Below are 16,456 nucleotides of genomic sequence, written 5' to 3'. Positions count from 1 at the left end.
GAAGCCATTCATGTATAATATAGTTCACTGGTTCTTGAGAGTAAAGAAAAAGTATCAGTGAATCTCTAGCTATTATTAAATATGGCCACTTAATACTAAATGGTATAAGACTTCTATTTTTTTTTTTAGTTGTAAGAAAGTGGATTATTAAAAGCTAATCTCAGGTTTATTACTGGACTCTGTGGAATCAACACAGTGGAGGCCTCTCTGTTTACACCTGGATGGGATAATGGTAGGAACTGCAGATTAATATAACTTTCTCTTGCATGCACAACCTATTAATTATTTGCTTGTCTGTTTGTTTTTATAGGAAGTTTATTTCTTCTATTTACCAGATATATCAGGAATCCTATTACGCACTATATTTAAGGAAGTTGCCACTGCATAGCACCTTTTTCACAAAACGTTTTTTGAAAAACATATTTTAAGTGGCAAACAACCTCTTTGGTTTTATTTTAAATTATGCTGTCCTAATATGAACCATTTTTCTGCATGCTTATATTATTTTTAAATAGAAAGCTTTAATTACAACATGAAATTGAGCGTCTAAGGTTTTTGGCATTAAACAAAAAAACAGTACTAAAACATGGCCCCTTGGTCATGAGGCAGCGACAGTGCACAACCTGAACTAACTTCTGTAAAAATCATGACAATATTGTAGCTGATTCAGCTGTATTTCAACTGGAAAAAGCATTACAAAGAGCATTATACAAACATCGTAAGAAATAAAGCATCCTTCTCTACAGCAGAATATACTCTCTCCTTGGACACTACTTAACCTTGAATACAGAAGGAATGGAGTATCAAGTCCTAGAACGTTTTAGCAACACACCTGTGCTGGAATGTCTCAATCATTATCATACTCATCTTCAGGTTTTTAAACAAGAGGTAAAAAGCTTTCTCTGATTTCTTAGTGTACACTCAGTGAAAGCCCCACACCAACAGTTTATATACGCCACAGGTCAGAGTTCACAAACCCTTAAGTTTTCAGTTGTCTGTGTACGTAAATGAAAGGGGAGATTAGTCATGATAACTAATTGTTCCTGACTGAACAGGGGTGTGCAAGGTAATATGTAGATAGTAAGGATGATATTACATTACAGCTTGAATTGAGTATAAATCTTAAACTAGCAGATTGGTTAAGACATGCCTGCAGAAACAGCTTTGACCTTAAAGTCACAGTAAAAATCTGAGTCTGATTTACCACACCAGTCCTAATATAGGGGTAACAGATATTAGATTAGCATAATATTATACATTGAATGGCTACTATATTAGAAGTAGACCTATCAGAAGTGCAATGATGAATTGAAGTTTTTATGCATGAATTACCACATATAGATTAGATATTGTATTTAATTTTTTAAAAATACTTGTTACCTGATTCTTTTAGGAAAAAAAATTATTTGGCTTTGTTTAACATTTCAGAGGAAACTAGTTTAGTCTATTCTGTCAGTTAACCATTAAATATTATGTCAGTAACACAGTTTATGAACTGTGCTCTCAATCCATGCCATAGTGCTCTGAGAATGTGTCAACACTCAGTGATTTCCTTACCCAGCTCAAAAGCATCTTGGAGGCACCCCGGGCAATGTCTCATATACAGCCATTGAGGGTTATCCGCTCCAAAATAGCTGTTATAATCTGAATGGAAGAACCATAAATGATTCAATTGAAATCATGCCTGAAAATGAAAAAGGAAACTAACACAGAACAAGCTATAACATTAGTGGGACTAACAATGTGCACACCTGAAGGTCTAGCATTGAAGAGTGGTGTTTCCCCTTACAGTCATCCTACCCTATGAGACAGCTACTTCAAGATGCCGAGAATAGTACTTACAAAATTGGCCTTTACTGTTGTTTAGAAGAGTTACTTTGCAGCATTTCAGATGTAAACAAAAACATCCAGTCACCTCTGACACAATTGAAACTTGGTAGAGTTGGGTCTCTCCCTACCCTTTCTTCTTTTTTATTTGAAAGAGTTTAAGTATTTGCATCTTTCCTATGAAGTGGTTATAGTATAGTACATAGCACCTACCTAGTCATAGCCTTCATAGTAAAACTATTTTAAATAAAATCATACAGGCTAAATACTGGATCCAAGTGCAGCTTGCTTTGTAGATTTTTTTTAACTTTATGAAGAAACTTGATCAGATTTTTTTTCCAACAGAAAACAAATGAAATTCTATACAGTCTGACCAGATAGAATTCCCAAAACACATGACAATTACATCTAGAATTGAGAGACTAGTAAAAAAGCAGTATATTTAGTAGAATAATTCTTATGGTTAAAAAGAACATCTTGGTTTTATTTTGAATGACAACCACTTTTTAAATTGTTTTCTCTTTGCCTACATGTAACAAATCTTTTTTTTTTTTCCATGAGGGACCATAAGGTTTCAAAATACTTTGTTTTCAAAATCACTTCAGAACAATTAAAAGAGGGATATAAGAAGCAGGTGTGTACTTTATGTAGTAAATTGAAATATCAACTAGTATGGGCAAGATAACATCTAATTGTATATTAAGTATCACCTGAGGGATCAGCAAGGCGATCCACAAGTAATCAGAAGTTATTTTGTTGAAGTAAACATGCAACTGGCATCAATCCTAAAGATATTCCAAAGGTAGGAAGATCTTTATCAATAATGTCCTCTCAAAATGGATAGAATCCCTATATGACCAATGACCTCCTACTGTGAGAAATAGCTGCAATTTACTTTGCCATAAGGAAAAGGCCTTACTCTTTCCAGATTATGTGCCCTGCTACTTCTCATACAGAAAAGCATTCTCAAGAAGCCAGTCCTTAAAAAAAAGAGGAATACAACTGTAACAGTTTCATTACTTTTCACTGTTTTATTTTCTTTTTCCAGGTATACAACCAAATATGTGTAATCTTCTTTCTGACAGACACAACATAGAACAAAAATTCTTTAACAGAAATTTGAATTTTCCACTGTTAGTGGTGATGATATTTTTTAATTGGTTGACTATCAGAACTGAGTTTTGAAAACAGGTATTCTTTCATTTTAATTTTTTTTCCAAATTACAGTAATCTTTAGCATCCAAATTATTTTTGTGTGATTCATACTGTGTCTTAAAGAGGATTAATTTGACACAAAATATAAAATATTTCCTATTTTTTTGAGAAGAGAAAAATAGTCCTTTGAGTTACAGTCTTCCTGAATATTTTGGTAGATATTTTTGTGTTGCTGCACTATGACAAAGTATTTTTACAGGAAATTTCTGGTAACAGCAGATTTTACTCAAATAATGTTCAATAACCACATAAATAAACTAAAAATTGAAAAGATGTTAGAATATGCAACAACTGAGACAAAATACTGGCTCACTAACAATTGTGAAATTAATCTTCCTCTCTTGACTTCATTGATAATTTTTTCTTCAATCATGCATCAACTTGAATTACAGAATCTTAAATTCTGATTAAGAATCAGGTCCTGTATTTACTGAAAAACTGAAAGACAAGATGGTACTGAGTCTTTTGGTAAATCCAGAAAATAAGAATATATGACACTGGGAACAGCCTGATGGTTGTGAATTCAAGTGAAGAATGGGAGTTGATGCTTGTGGCTCCTTTTGTGGTAAGTTTTTACAACACTGCAATAGTTGTAATAGTCTCTTTCACTTTTGCTTCTTCTGTCCACAATAGTATATGTTATGTATGTGTACAATAGAGGATATCAACCCTATTCAATCTCCAATACTCATAGAGATAAGCAAAAAAAATTACAAAGCTCTTTTCTCTTGCATTGTGAGGAAAGTCTTAACCATAGCAGAATATAATGTTCCTCTTGAGAAGCATTTACACTGTCACTCATATGGGATTGTTATTAAAAGCAATTCTATTCACTACATATTCAAACAACAATAGTGGAGGGATGGGCTTCATGACAAACAAGCAACCTCATCAACCTTGGCACGAATGAGACCTGTTCTTCTGTATGTTTACATCTTGTATTTAACTGTAATTAACTGAATTCCTACAGTTCAATACTTTTTAAGACCATGTCAATTCTCTACATTTAATACAGTAGGAAAGGACATAGGATGTTCCCACCATTGGGGCATTTATAGAGTCTCTATCTTCTAATGATTATTTCATCAGCATTTTTGTTGAACTCAACCACTAAATTAGAAAGCTTTACATGGAAGCACAGCAGATACCTGTTTCTCTGAGCCTCAAAAGTTGCAGAGCCCTGTCCTTAACTGACAGCTCACATTCTTCCAAATCTCTTACTTGTACAGTGTGTCTGCTGCTACTACTGTGTATAAATAAAAACAAAACAAGCCATAGCAAAACGAATTTTTTTAATGCAATCATTGCAGCAACTTTTCCCCTAGTTTGGAAATCTTTCACGAAGTTCTTTCCAAAAGACTCGGGAATATTGAATACTCTTTTTTTACTCCTTGGTGCTTATGTCCTGAGTGCCACATTCAGATTTTAACACTGCCTAGCATTCAACCAGGAAAATTAAGATGAAGCTATTGTGGCTTACCAATTTACCTCCCATGAGCACCTTGTAACATGGTGTAACTGCATGGTGTGTCTGAATTCACACATGTGAAGGTTATTTCAGAAAGAAAGGACGGACTGAAAGAACAGCCTATATCCACAAGGAAAAAGTAGAGTAGACGTTTGAGCAAACTGTTTAACTTTAAAGGCAATTAGGCAATGAAATTACTTGCCTGAGGAGGTAGTTTAGACAATGTAATGAGAAGTGCTTAAAATAGAATAAACTGTTTGCAAGACAGATACAGATGTAAATAACCCTCCATGTTTTGAACTAGATGAATCAGGAGAGGTATCTTTTCTATTCAAATGTCTGACTAAAAATGGTATTCTCTTTCTTTGGGAACAGATTTCCAACTTATGACTGTTTACACCTGGTCTGAATACTAAAGTGAAACTGCACTCCAAAAGGCAGTTTAACCTCACTGTATCATTATAAAGTGGATTTATTCATAACAAGCATCTATGAAAAACTTCCAACAAAAAAGCCCTTAGTCAGGGAGATGCACATTGTTGCAAAAATGGATTGTTTCTCTAAGTGCTTATATGGCCCCATTGCTATAGCATCCAAGTGCCTTACAAACATTAATGAATGTATTCTCACAACACCCCTGGGAGATAGAGATAGTATTATTAGCTAATGCACAAAGACTTGCTTGTCCAAAGTCACACAGAAAGTCTGTGGCATAGCCAAGACTCAAAACTGTGATTTCCTGCCCACTGCTGTAACCATGACTGTATTCTCCTACCCATATAGAGCATTTCAAAATTTGTTACATATAACCTCAGATCTTTACACAATAAGCCTTTCTGTTCAGCTGTAGATCCAACCACTGACATAATAAAGAAAAATAACTTTGTTTATCTGGAAGCTTCATTACAGCAACAAATTTGCAGGTTACTCAAACAATGACAGTTATATGGACCATAACTGGTACTGATATATGAGAGCAATGAAAGAGAATTCCCTGATCATCACATTCAGAACAGAAGGCATCATATCCAGAACATGACTTTGATACCTAAATATTTTCCTTCAGATAATGTACATTATACAGAGAAGTCTTGTTTTGAGAATAAAGGGAAAGGAAAAAAAAAAAAAAAAAAAAAAAGAAACGGTAGCTGTATTCCCCAAAGAGTTCCTTGTGGATAAACTATTTCTGCAATAAAATGACACACACAGTATTTCTAGATGTAATGAGGTCAGATCTGTAGGGACAACTGCAGTAAATGTATTTATACCTGAATATCAGAGAATATGACATATATTTGATACTTTTATCATGTAAATATATGATATTTAGAAATAGATAGACAGATAGATGATAGATAAATTTTTGCAGTCATTTAATGAGTTCAGAGATCTGAACAAATGATAACAGGATTATTCTAAATCAGGAACACAGCAACTTGTCTTTTATTTTGGCAAAAGGGAAGCACAGGCATTACATTTTTTTTCAAGTGCTAAATAATTAAAAAAGAGAAAATAGTGGACAACTGCATAAATAATGGAAAATGGTATGATGGTATGGTGGATCACAAAGTGAATAATGATCTAAAAATACAATATTATTGTAACAAAGTGAAGTATAATCTTGGAGCTTATTGACAGAAACAAAAGACAAGATAAGTAGTGTCTCTTGAATTTCCAGCAACCGCACTTTTCTCAGTTAATGGCTTCATCTTTTAAGAAAAATGCAGATAAATTAGACCTGGTTTTAATTAGAGCTAACAGATAGGAAAGGGGATTTACAATAGATGCTAACTGAAAACAGCTCATCTGTCAGGACAATTAAATAAATAATGGAGCTGTTTATTATTGATAGTGAATTCACATTTCAACACATGTTTAAGAATAAGTTAATAAATACCCATTAATGTCATCCTAATTCACATGATAGGATAGACTAGACATGGTCCTCAGATCCATTTCAGCCTAACACTTACATTTGACCACTGTTCAAACAATCATTCAGATCACTTATTGTTCAAGAACTCCTGTTGCAGAATCTCTTATCACCTCTCTTCCCATCTTTATTACTTTCTCTTATTTTATTTCTTCCTCTTTCCCCCATCAATTGTGTCTTTCAGCCCTCCCTCTGTCCTTTCTGTGTGCACTTAAAGTCACATGTCCCTGTTTGGACTGGAAATTCCAGAGATGTTTGCCTTTAGCAACCTTAGCATGTTACATCCTATTCCTAGCGATCAGATATGTGTTCCCTATAGACTACATCAAGGTCCAAATTTAGATAAAATATTCTTTAAGCTACTCATACACTCACTACAGGACCAGAAAATTGCAATGAGTTGGTACTTCTGCGCTATTTTTATTGTCATTTTTATTACCAAAGTAATAGGAAGATAGCCTGTACATTAGCAAAATTATCCGGTTAAAGAAAAAGAGACTCTTGATATTAAAGGGCTTAGGTGCTCAGTTCAGTTGCAGGAATAGTTTTTCATTTTCTCTGGTTCTCCCAAGCACAGGGCCAGATTTTTTTGCCTGTTCACTACCATCACAGCTACATGTTCATGTTTGCACATGCAAAAAACTTCCTCTGATTTAACCTGTTGCGCAGGCATAATTCTGTTTCCTAAAGACCAATGTCACGTGAAAGACAAAAAAATGTCCTGTACCATAAATTTATCTCCTTTAATTTCTTTTGAGACTGTTGACACAGGGATTGGGTAGAGATAAATGGAAGTGCACTCAAATGAAAGGATAATAGGATTTATTAGTTCCTAGTACCAGGTGAAATGCAGTCAAACAGGAGTATAGGAAATGTTTCTAACAAAGGACTAAAGGAAGACTTTACACTTAGAGCACCCTCTTGGAGATATAATCCCTTTTGGGACTGTTTCTTAGTACTGAAATCAGGCCATGTTATCTGGTTAGAACAGGTTCTTTGCCCTACTTTGTTCCCACATATATAGAGCTGACTGGGACAAACCATTCCTTTATCTGAAAATTATACAAAAGCGTAACAATATCAATAAATGTATTTTTACTTTTTGAAATAGCAGCCTGCATATCTCCCACTAAGGAGTACGGTCCCCTATACAAAAAATCCATATTCACTGGCGCAGAGGTTATTAGAATAGCTGTATTTATGTGCAGTGTCAAAGGGACAGTATAAATGACTGACTAAAAGCTCACATGTCAGGCAAGTCCAGAAATGCACACATGAAGAAAAATCATTACTTGAGGAGAAAATCAGCCTTTGCCTAGAATGTGCAGGAGCCTGCAGGATGCTTTTCAGACAATCTGGAAAGAAAGACTACTGAAGTTACAGCGGGTACCAGAGAGCCCACTTACAAGATGTTAGCAAGGGCCCTCTGCTGTGAAGTGTGTGGAGTGCCTGGCCAAACACTAATGAAGAAAGCCACAGGAATCCCATACTGGAAACTGAAACTTAAGCAGTCAAATATGAACATATGGAGCTAGGCAAGCTGCAGGAGTCCCAGATAGTGGTGATGGTTTAGACAATAGCACTCATTATTCCTCGCAGGATGATCATATCAATGAGAAGAGTCTCAGAATTGTATCAGCTAAAATGGATGGCTTCACTTAAAATTGACAACCACCATCGAGATAATCAGTGAAAGAAGTCATGATGACTCACTGAAATAAGAAACAAACATAAAATTTCACTTGAAATTTGGACATGATCAGCATTTGGACATGATCACTTGCATTATTTTTACCAGGAGCTAACAGACTGTCAAGAATATATAGGGGGGAAGATCTTAGAGAATGGCAAGTGAAGCACATTTCCTCTTGTGAAAGGAAATTTTATTCTTTGCATTAATAATCTCTGATGTAATATGACAATACTAAAATACAGCCAGAAATATAGCTGTGGGGTAATGATTTGTTACTTTTGATTTTGCTTGGTTTATTATGTGTCTGTGCTTGACTGCAGGAAAACACAAGGCCTTTCTGACTTTCACACAAAAAACACAAGGCCTTATGAGTGAGAAATGTTTGAGGAATCACTGTGAGCAATCACCTAGATTCTCAAATGAGTCTGCTTCATGTACCTTCATTTCACTTGATAACAGAGATAATTTCCTCTTATTTTACAGTCTTTGAGTCACAGAATAGTTGAATTTAGAGGAAACTTCTGGAAATCATCTAGTCAACTCTCCCTGCTCAGAGCAGGGTCAGCTGGGAATACAGTTAAGTGAGAATTCTCTGTGAGGTTGGAGATCACCAAACCCTGGTGGATATCCTCTTCTAGTGTTCAAACACCCTTATAAATAATAATTTAAGTAAATTATATTTCCATTTATGCCCATTTTCTCTTGACTCATCATAATAATTTAGGCAAAATCCAGCCAAAATGGAAGAAATCAAAGGAGACTGTTCCTGAGAGAAGGGGGTGACAGAAGCTATTGTTCAGCTGAGCAGTAGCATGCAATACTAACTACCACATGGATCTACAGGCCACCATGGCAAAGATGTCTTCTATGGGCTTCCACATCCACAGAAATTTTACTGCAGTCTGCTTCATATGAGTACTGGCAATAAGCTACATGCATAATGTTTTCTTGCTCCAAAACTTTATATAGAATTTACATTATTTGATAAGGACAAAAATAGCATCTACCTGTCAGTCTAAGAAACAGAAATTTGTAAAACACTGACAAAAGTTAGAGCTAAGGCAGATTACAATATTTATTGATAAAGTTTAAGGGAACATTTTAAAATCCATGTAGAACATGCATACAGTATATAAAAATGAAAATATCAACAGGATTTTCAAACTTTGCCCAAAATATCAGAGATTAAATTCCTAATGGCTGAGTAAAGAGGTTAAGGAAAATAAGAGCAAAGTGTTAATTGCATCTTTAAAATTCTGCTGATTTTATTTTGCTTAATTAAACATTAATAGTTTGAACTTTTCCGAATAGTGAGTAACATAGCAGAGTAAAATCACATTCCAGACATTACAAAAAAAAAAAGTATTTGCAGGGAACCTGAGAGATAATATCACATCGTGCTACATATTTTTTTAACAAAATAAAGGGAAAAAGAAGAGACATAAATAAAAAAGCCCAAATACCTTGGTTTGCTTTCTCTTAAGCAATAAAGCAGATTCATTTTGATTAAGGACTTTATCACAACCCTCCTAAATGTTTCCATGATCCTAGAATGTAGCGTGTTCCATAAAGAAGAACGCTTCAAATAATTGTATATAATCCATGATATTTATTATAAAATAAATTTCAACAACTCTTCTCTGATAATTTCAATATAATGATCAGATCCTCATGCTTTCTATGCCCCCTGCCCTACCCTCCTGCTGCAGCGCTGCCGCCTCGCGCTGCCATGAGCTGTCCCTTCAGCACCACAAGCCACCACAGCAGCTGAACATCTTAAAGCCCTCCAATCAACTCCATCAGTTAATTGTCTCATGAAAGAAGAGTGTTGCCATCCTATTCAGACTCTACAGATACATGTTTAAGAGACATAAATTAAACTATTTAAATTGAGTTCTGAATTATGCATATGTAAAAGTAGTCATTTAGAGGAAACTCGAAATACTGGTAATTTTATAAACCAGTACTTGTATAAAAGACAAAGAAATTCCTTCAAAACTATGTATTTGATAAATCTACATGTGTTTGAAAATCCTGTCAGAACTGCAAAGCAAGAAATAATTTATTCTCAACAACTAAGCATACATAATAGAATTCTTTTAAACAACGAACCAATTTTACTTAATCCCACTTTACAAAACATCCATTTTTTATATGGCTGGTAAGTGTAGATTTTCTTTCCAAAGCATTTGAGTGTCTATTTGATACAAAATTCCTAATCTGTAATCACTAAAAAGATCATATGAAAGAATGTCCTTGATGTGCTGCAGAACTGTGTTTCTTAGTCAATAGAAAAAATGGGGAAAAAAAATCTGAGACTGTCACCTATGCATATACATGGCAAGATGATATTAACAGTCCAGGTTTAAAACCAGAACAAAATGCATTAAAATCTAGATAGACTATTTAGATAGCCACAAAGTTATTGTCTTCTATTTCTTATTTTTACCTATAAATACTCCTGCAAATTTCAGATGTAACTGAATGTCCTGCATTCAGCTAGAGTAGAGTTAATTTCTTCTTGGTACCTGCTACAGAGCTGCCTTTCAGATTCAGAATGAGAATGATGTTCATAACACATGAAGTTTTGATTTTCTGAGAAGTTGTGTTTATCCGAAGTTAAAGAACTCTTTTTTCCTTGTCTCATGCTCTGGCAGTGAGCAGAACACAGAAGAAACTGTTTGGGAGCACAGCTGGGACAGGTGACCTGAACAAACCAAAGGGTTATTCCATATCATAGAACATCATTCCCATTATATAAACAGGGGAAGTTACTCAGAATGGGAGTCCAACCTGGGTTCAGGAAGGAAGGTCTAGAATATGTTAGCAGGAGGTGAGCAATTGCTTTGTGCATCACTTGGTTGGTTGGTTGTGGGTTTTTTTCTTTTTATTATCATTCTTCTTATTATTTATCATTCTTATTGTATTTTACAGTATTCTAAATTATTAAACTAAAGTTTAAATTATTAAATTGAAGTTTTACTTCAATTCTCCCCCCATTCAGGGAGGGGATTTGAGAGCGTGGCTGTGTGGTATTTTATCTCCAGCTGCGCTTAAAACAACAGTCCTTTTTGGGAACCAATGCAGGGCTCAATGGGTTGAGATAAAGACAGATCTGACCAGAGTGTGTTAAAAGAAAATTAATATAAACACTCATTGCATTGGTTTAACAGTTTCTAGTTAAAATGTGGACTTATTTGCTCTCCTATTTGTGCCTTTTTGTCTCTATTATACCAGTAATACATTTCTTACAGTATGTGTTCTCCGTGGTGTTTTCATAGGATGGGCTAATTATATGACATTGTTCCTGGTTGGGACACCAGTCTGGTGTCTGCATTCAGCATTGCAGGCACTCTGTGCCTTGGGACCCTTCTCCTGGGAGTGATTCATAGTCACATCTTTATTGTTTTGTCTACAGATGAACAATTTATGGGGAAGACATACTTCCTAACTTTTTCCTACCCTCTTTTTTTACTCTCTTGTCCTACAAGCTTATTACAGAAGTTCAGAATTATAAAGATTTTGGATATCCTTTGAATACCCTTGAAACCAAACAACATTGGTTTTAGGTTTTTTTTTAATGTTTTGGTTTTTTTTTTTACTTTTTGTTTGTTTGTTAGTTTGTTGATTTTTTTTTTTCTGCTAGAAGCATGTTGTTCTGTATGGTTCAGTTCTTCTTTAAGGTCAGCAAAAAAATTAAGATTATTATGCAGAGGTCTGCCCAAAAGCTGGATATTTCAGAGTTGTGGGGTGTGTGGGATTGTGTGAACAAATACTCAGGGCAGTTGGTATCTCCAACATGTTTGCACCTTACCTCTGAATAAGTCCAGAAGCCAGAAAAACTAGTAAAATATTTTTTAAAAGTGTACTGGCACCTGGCACTCCAAAGACAACCCAAATCATTGCAACGTGTTGGGGCCTGGCCTAGGTATATTGAGCCATATTCAACACAGCTTGGTGCCTGCAGGAGAAAAAGAAGGTCTCTAAATCTGACAATGAGACAACAGGCCCTGCAGCTGCTCCAACTGTTGGCTGCTGTATAATAATCCTTAGGAAGAAATTAGATTTGCTCCCTTTTGATGTAATGAGGAGATTGTTCATGCTGGAAAGTTCAGAACTCCACCTTGTGGTGGTAATTTTAACTGTAAATTGAAAATTGGGGAGATGGAAAGGAATGCAGATGCAACCAGAGAAAGAGGGAGAAATTCAGGTTTGAACTACAGTGAATAAATTCTGTGGAGGTTTATTTGAAGAACACTTCAAATTCACTTAAGATCTGAGGCAAATAAAAACTTATAAGGATGTCTTTATTTGGGCAAAAAAATATTTACACAACATCACAATGTGTGTATATTCAGTGTGGAGATAGGCTTTCATCACTGCTCTACTCCTTATATCAAGACAAATGCCTGAAAGTTAGCACATATCTATGCTTACAGAGAGCATTTTATGGGTTCCTTTAGCCTTCTTCTAGCAACAAATGCTAAGCATTCTGCTGGACTTTAATTGTTTAAGGAAATCCAGACTGACTGTCTCCCAACACAGACTGCAATAAATACCTGATATTCAACAACATAAATTCCATATGAAAATCAAATAATCTGCTAGGAAAAGATTAATAATTTTTATTTCTAAACCAATATTTAAGTATCTAAGCATCTGGCAATTTTCTCCAACTTAAAACAAAATGATCATAGCATCAGTCTGATGTACAGAAGCTGAAACATTGATATGCATATATTGAAAAAAGTTCCAGGCACTACCATTTTAATAATAATGTTGTGGTTTAATTTTTATTATCCTACAGAAAATGAGGTTTAAGGGTGAAAAATTGGCCAAGCAAGTTACCATTCCAAATTCCTAGAATTCCACTGATGCTCTGATTTATATATTTCTTTTTGGCATTTTGAGGATCCCTGTTTCCCTTCATTATACTGCTGACTTGTAACTGAGACTCATATGCTCTACTGTTGATGTATCTTTGCAGAAAGCATAAACTGAATTATCTAAGTTATTTTAAAAAGCCAAAAAATACTACTAATTTATCTAGCAATAATACTAGTAATACTTGTTTGGTGTCTTTGTTTGTTTATACTGTTTAACTAATTATTTTACTTGGAAAAATCATTACCATGCCACAGAAAGTCTTTTCCTGGGAAAGAGGCCAATTCTTGTACATCTTCAGTCACAGAACCTACAAGGTAAAAAGCCCAGAGAGTCTTGACTGCCAGGGATCCTCAGCTGTTCAGTGTAAGTAACAAACCCTCATTCCTGGTCAGATATTCCTTTATTACTGGAAGTACCAATTTGTTGCAAGAGATATTAATACCTCTACATATCATCACATACGAACAGAAGGAGACATCATCAACTGTTCCTCTGTATTCTCGTCTAAGCCCTTCTACGCTATCAGGAGCCTCCTGCAGGAGGAGGGTGCAAAGTCAAGACACTGACAGAGCTCAAGACACATTTTGGCAACGGTCCTGCACAGGGCCACGATCCTGGTGGTTCCTTCTAACTCAACGTATTCTTTGATTATATTCTATGATTCTATGCTAATCTTCTGAGAGAAGACACTAGAAATAGTCTTAGAAAAAGTATTCCTATGTTTATTGTACACCAGAGAACATTGTGCCCCAACAGCTCACACTGAAAACATGTCTGCACACAAGCACCGTGCACCCCTGACTTGCTAGTATTTCAGAAAACCATTGTTTAAATCTTAAAAAACAAAGACCAGGCCTTTTCAACAAATAAATTACTTCATACCTGCCCCTGGCATATACCCTCATGGACCACCACCAGACTCTTTAAAATTATTCCATAACTATAAACAAATCTATATCATCCTAACACAAAAGGCACACACACTGGTACATTTCTATCCTGACATGAAACTAGCAGCAAAAGCATTAAATAGCTTACATTCAGGGCTTGAAGACAACTATAAACATTTAGGTCATGATAGTATAAAAGTTTTACCCACCAGAAGAGAGTAAAATCTACAATGCAGCTATAAAAATAGTAAGCTTTCATTAATTTTTAGCATGGTTGCCTCTTAATGAAATGTTGCTGCCATTATTCTGTGTTGCATGAAGAAATCAGAATGAAGGCCTGCCAAACTTAGGTGTGCAACTGCAGCAGAACTCTGTAACAAAATAAAGGTTTTAGTAGAGGAAATGAAATATTTTTCTTTTCTTCGTTTGGTTCCTGCACTGATCAATGCATCCTACCTTGAGGGACCTGAATTAAAATTGAGCTCAGTGGATGAATAATTGAAACATAATAGATATTAGGCAGAACAGACAAGCAAAAAAGCACATTATACCAAGACTTCTCCAAATTCCAAACATCTAAATTTGCAGATTTATGTGAATCAGTCACCTGGGAAATAAAAGGTTTTCTAGATTTCCTCTCCTTCCAGTCTCATATTTTCCCTCAGGTTCCTACAGCTAACCTACCCACAGAGCTCTCCTCACACTAGAAAAATAGGCAGGAGTTTCATTTGGAACTTCCACATTTCTCTCTCTTATTTTCAGAATTTCCAAATTCAAAATTCACCAGATACCCATGTGACTTTTCTACTTTTTATGCTCATTCTCTCTGGGAGTAGAGGATAGAAAGTAAATCCCTATATTTAGTTATTATCTTCTTGGGTCTGAAGGCTTCACTTGTAAATGTATTATTTTTGTTACAATATTTCAAATGCTCACTTGTAAGGATGGTTTATGTATGCACTCTGTCTCTGACAGTACTTAATGTTTTATTGCAATTTTTATGATACAATGAACTTTAGAGAGGGAAGCCATTGGCAATAACTTAGGGTCAATTTCTAAGTAAGAATTTTTTCTTATGAAAAAAGCTTAGCCAATATGCCTTTATCACAACCAAATTCATACATGATATAATAATCAGAGTCCACATAAAGTTCCTGCTTTCATTGGTGTTAGTTTGGTATGAGCAGATTTTCTACAATTTCTATAAGATTTTTTTTTTCAGCTTCTCAGGGATTCCAGTCATCTGCCAAGGGCCAAGGAGCTCATCTGAGAAATGTCTCAGCACCTTCTCCTGCACTGACCTCCCCAGGTATTGCCCTACCCTGGGACTGCACTTGCTGATTGCAAGATGCTGCCTTTGGTCTTCTCTGTGAAGCCACCATTTGTGCCTTACTCACCACCATTAGTCAGGGTTGCTTGCAATCTCTCACATCAGGAAAAAATACAGAAGTAGTTTAAGGAAATATACTTTACAGAGGAAATTCCACTGAAAAATTAAATCAAACCCATAAAAAACTACAGAAAACAAAGTTCTGTAAGCAGAATTTTTGTTTCTTGAACAAGAGAAATGAATAAATTCTAAAAAGTAGATGTATAAAGAAAGTAGATGTATAAAGAATCTTAATTAGACATGTGTAATAAATCCCACACAGTGTTTCTGATGAAATGCACACTACTTTTACTTATACATTTTTAGAAAAAAAAAAAGTATGACTTTCTCAATAATCTTAATTATGTCAACACATAGATTATTTGCATACATTATTCAACATTCTCAGGTAGACAGGAGAACTGTTCACAGTCATAAGAATTTAAATCCAACTTTTTCAATTTAATATTTTTAAGGATATTCATGCAAAGTATTTTAGAATACTTGTGGCACTGCATATGTGACTTTCATTTTCCAGAGACCAATTTTTTTTCCAATTTATCGAATATTTCTGATGTATACGGTTACAGCTGCAGGTACCTTTCCCTTCTGTGAAAGAATACAGGTAATAAAGCTCAGCAATACATTAGAGTACTATTCCTAAAGCAGCTTCATTCAAATTCAGATACTTTTCCCTTTAAAACACGTTATCTCATCAAATCAACTTCTCACTTGGGTATGATCTCATTTCCAATAAGCACTAAGTATGCCTGCTTATGGAGGACAACTTTAAAATTACTTGTACTACAGAATGGCTTTATTTAGACTTAAAAGAGCAACCACAGAAACCAACATGGTTAACTATGTTAATTATGGCTACATTTTTAAAAGTATTTCTGAATTTTATATATATTTATGTTATATAGCAATATATAAGGAGAATCTTTTTTTACAAAAATATCGAGTTTCTTTAAAAACAAGCCAAATTAAATACCAACTGGATAAAAATATGTAAATCAGATAACTTACTTGCTAATTCAGTAGTTTAATGTTGAAAAAATAAAACAATAATTTGTTTTAAATATCATAGTTTGATTGCAAATAGCACAGTTTACGATTAAAAGCTTTGACATAAAATCTGGTTTAATCTTACTATCTATGGTTTCTGATATAT

At 34.8% G+C, this 16,456-nt stretch overlaps 1 protein-coding gene across 2 annotated transcripts in view; it reads right to left on the bottom strand.

Annotated features, from left to right (window-relative positions):
- The window catches only part of TAFA5 (TAFA chemokine like family member 5), a 396,426-nt gene that overhangs the window by 294,113 nt on the left and 85,857 nt on the right, over positions 1-16,456 (bottom strand). For both annotated transcript variants that reach the window (XR_013340007.1, XM_077783423.1), the window contains exon 2: positions 1,558-1,644. Coding sequence is in view for 1 of the 2 variants with exons in the window: in XM_077783423.1 (XP_077639549.1) it covers positions 1,558-1,644 (87 nt within the window). In the remaining variant the exon portion in view is untranslated. The remainder of the gene's footprint in view (positions 1-1,557; positions 1,645-16,456) is intronic.

This window comes from Lonchura striata, chromosome 5, assembly GCF_046129695.1.
Source record: "Lonchura striata isolate bLonStr1 chromosome 5, bLonStr1.mat, whole genome shotgun sequence".
In the NCBI taxonomy this organism is placed as follows: Eukaryota; Metazoa; Chordata; class Aves; order Passeriformes; family Estrildidae; genus Lonchura; species Lonchura striata.
The sequence above is the reverse complement of the archived record's forward strand: the minus strand, read 5'-3'. Positions and strand labels throughout refer to the sequence as shown.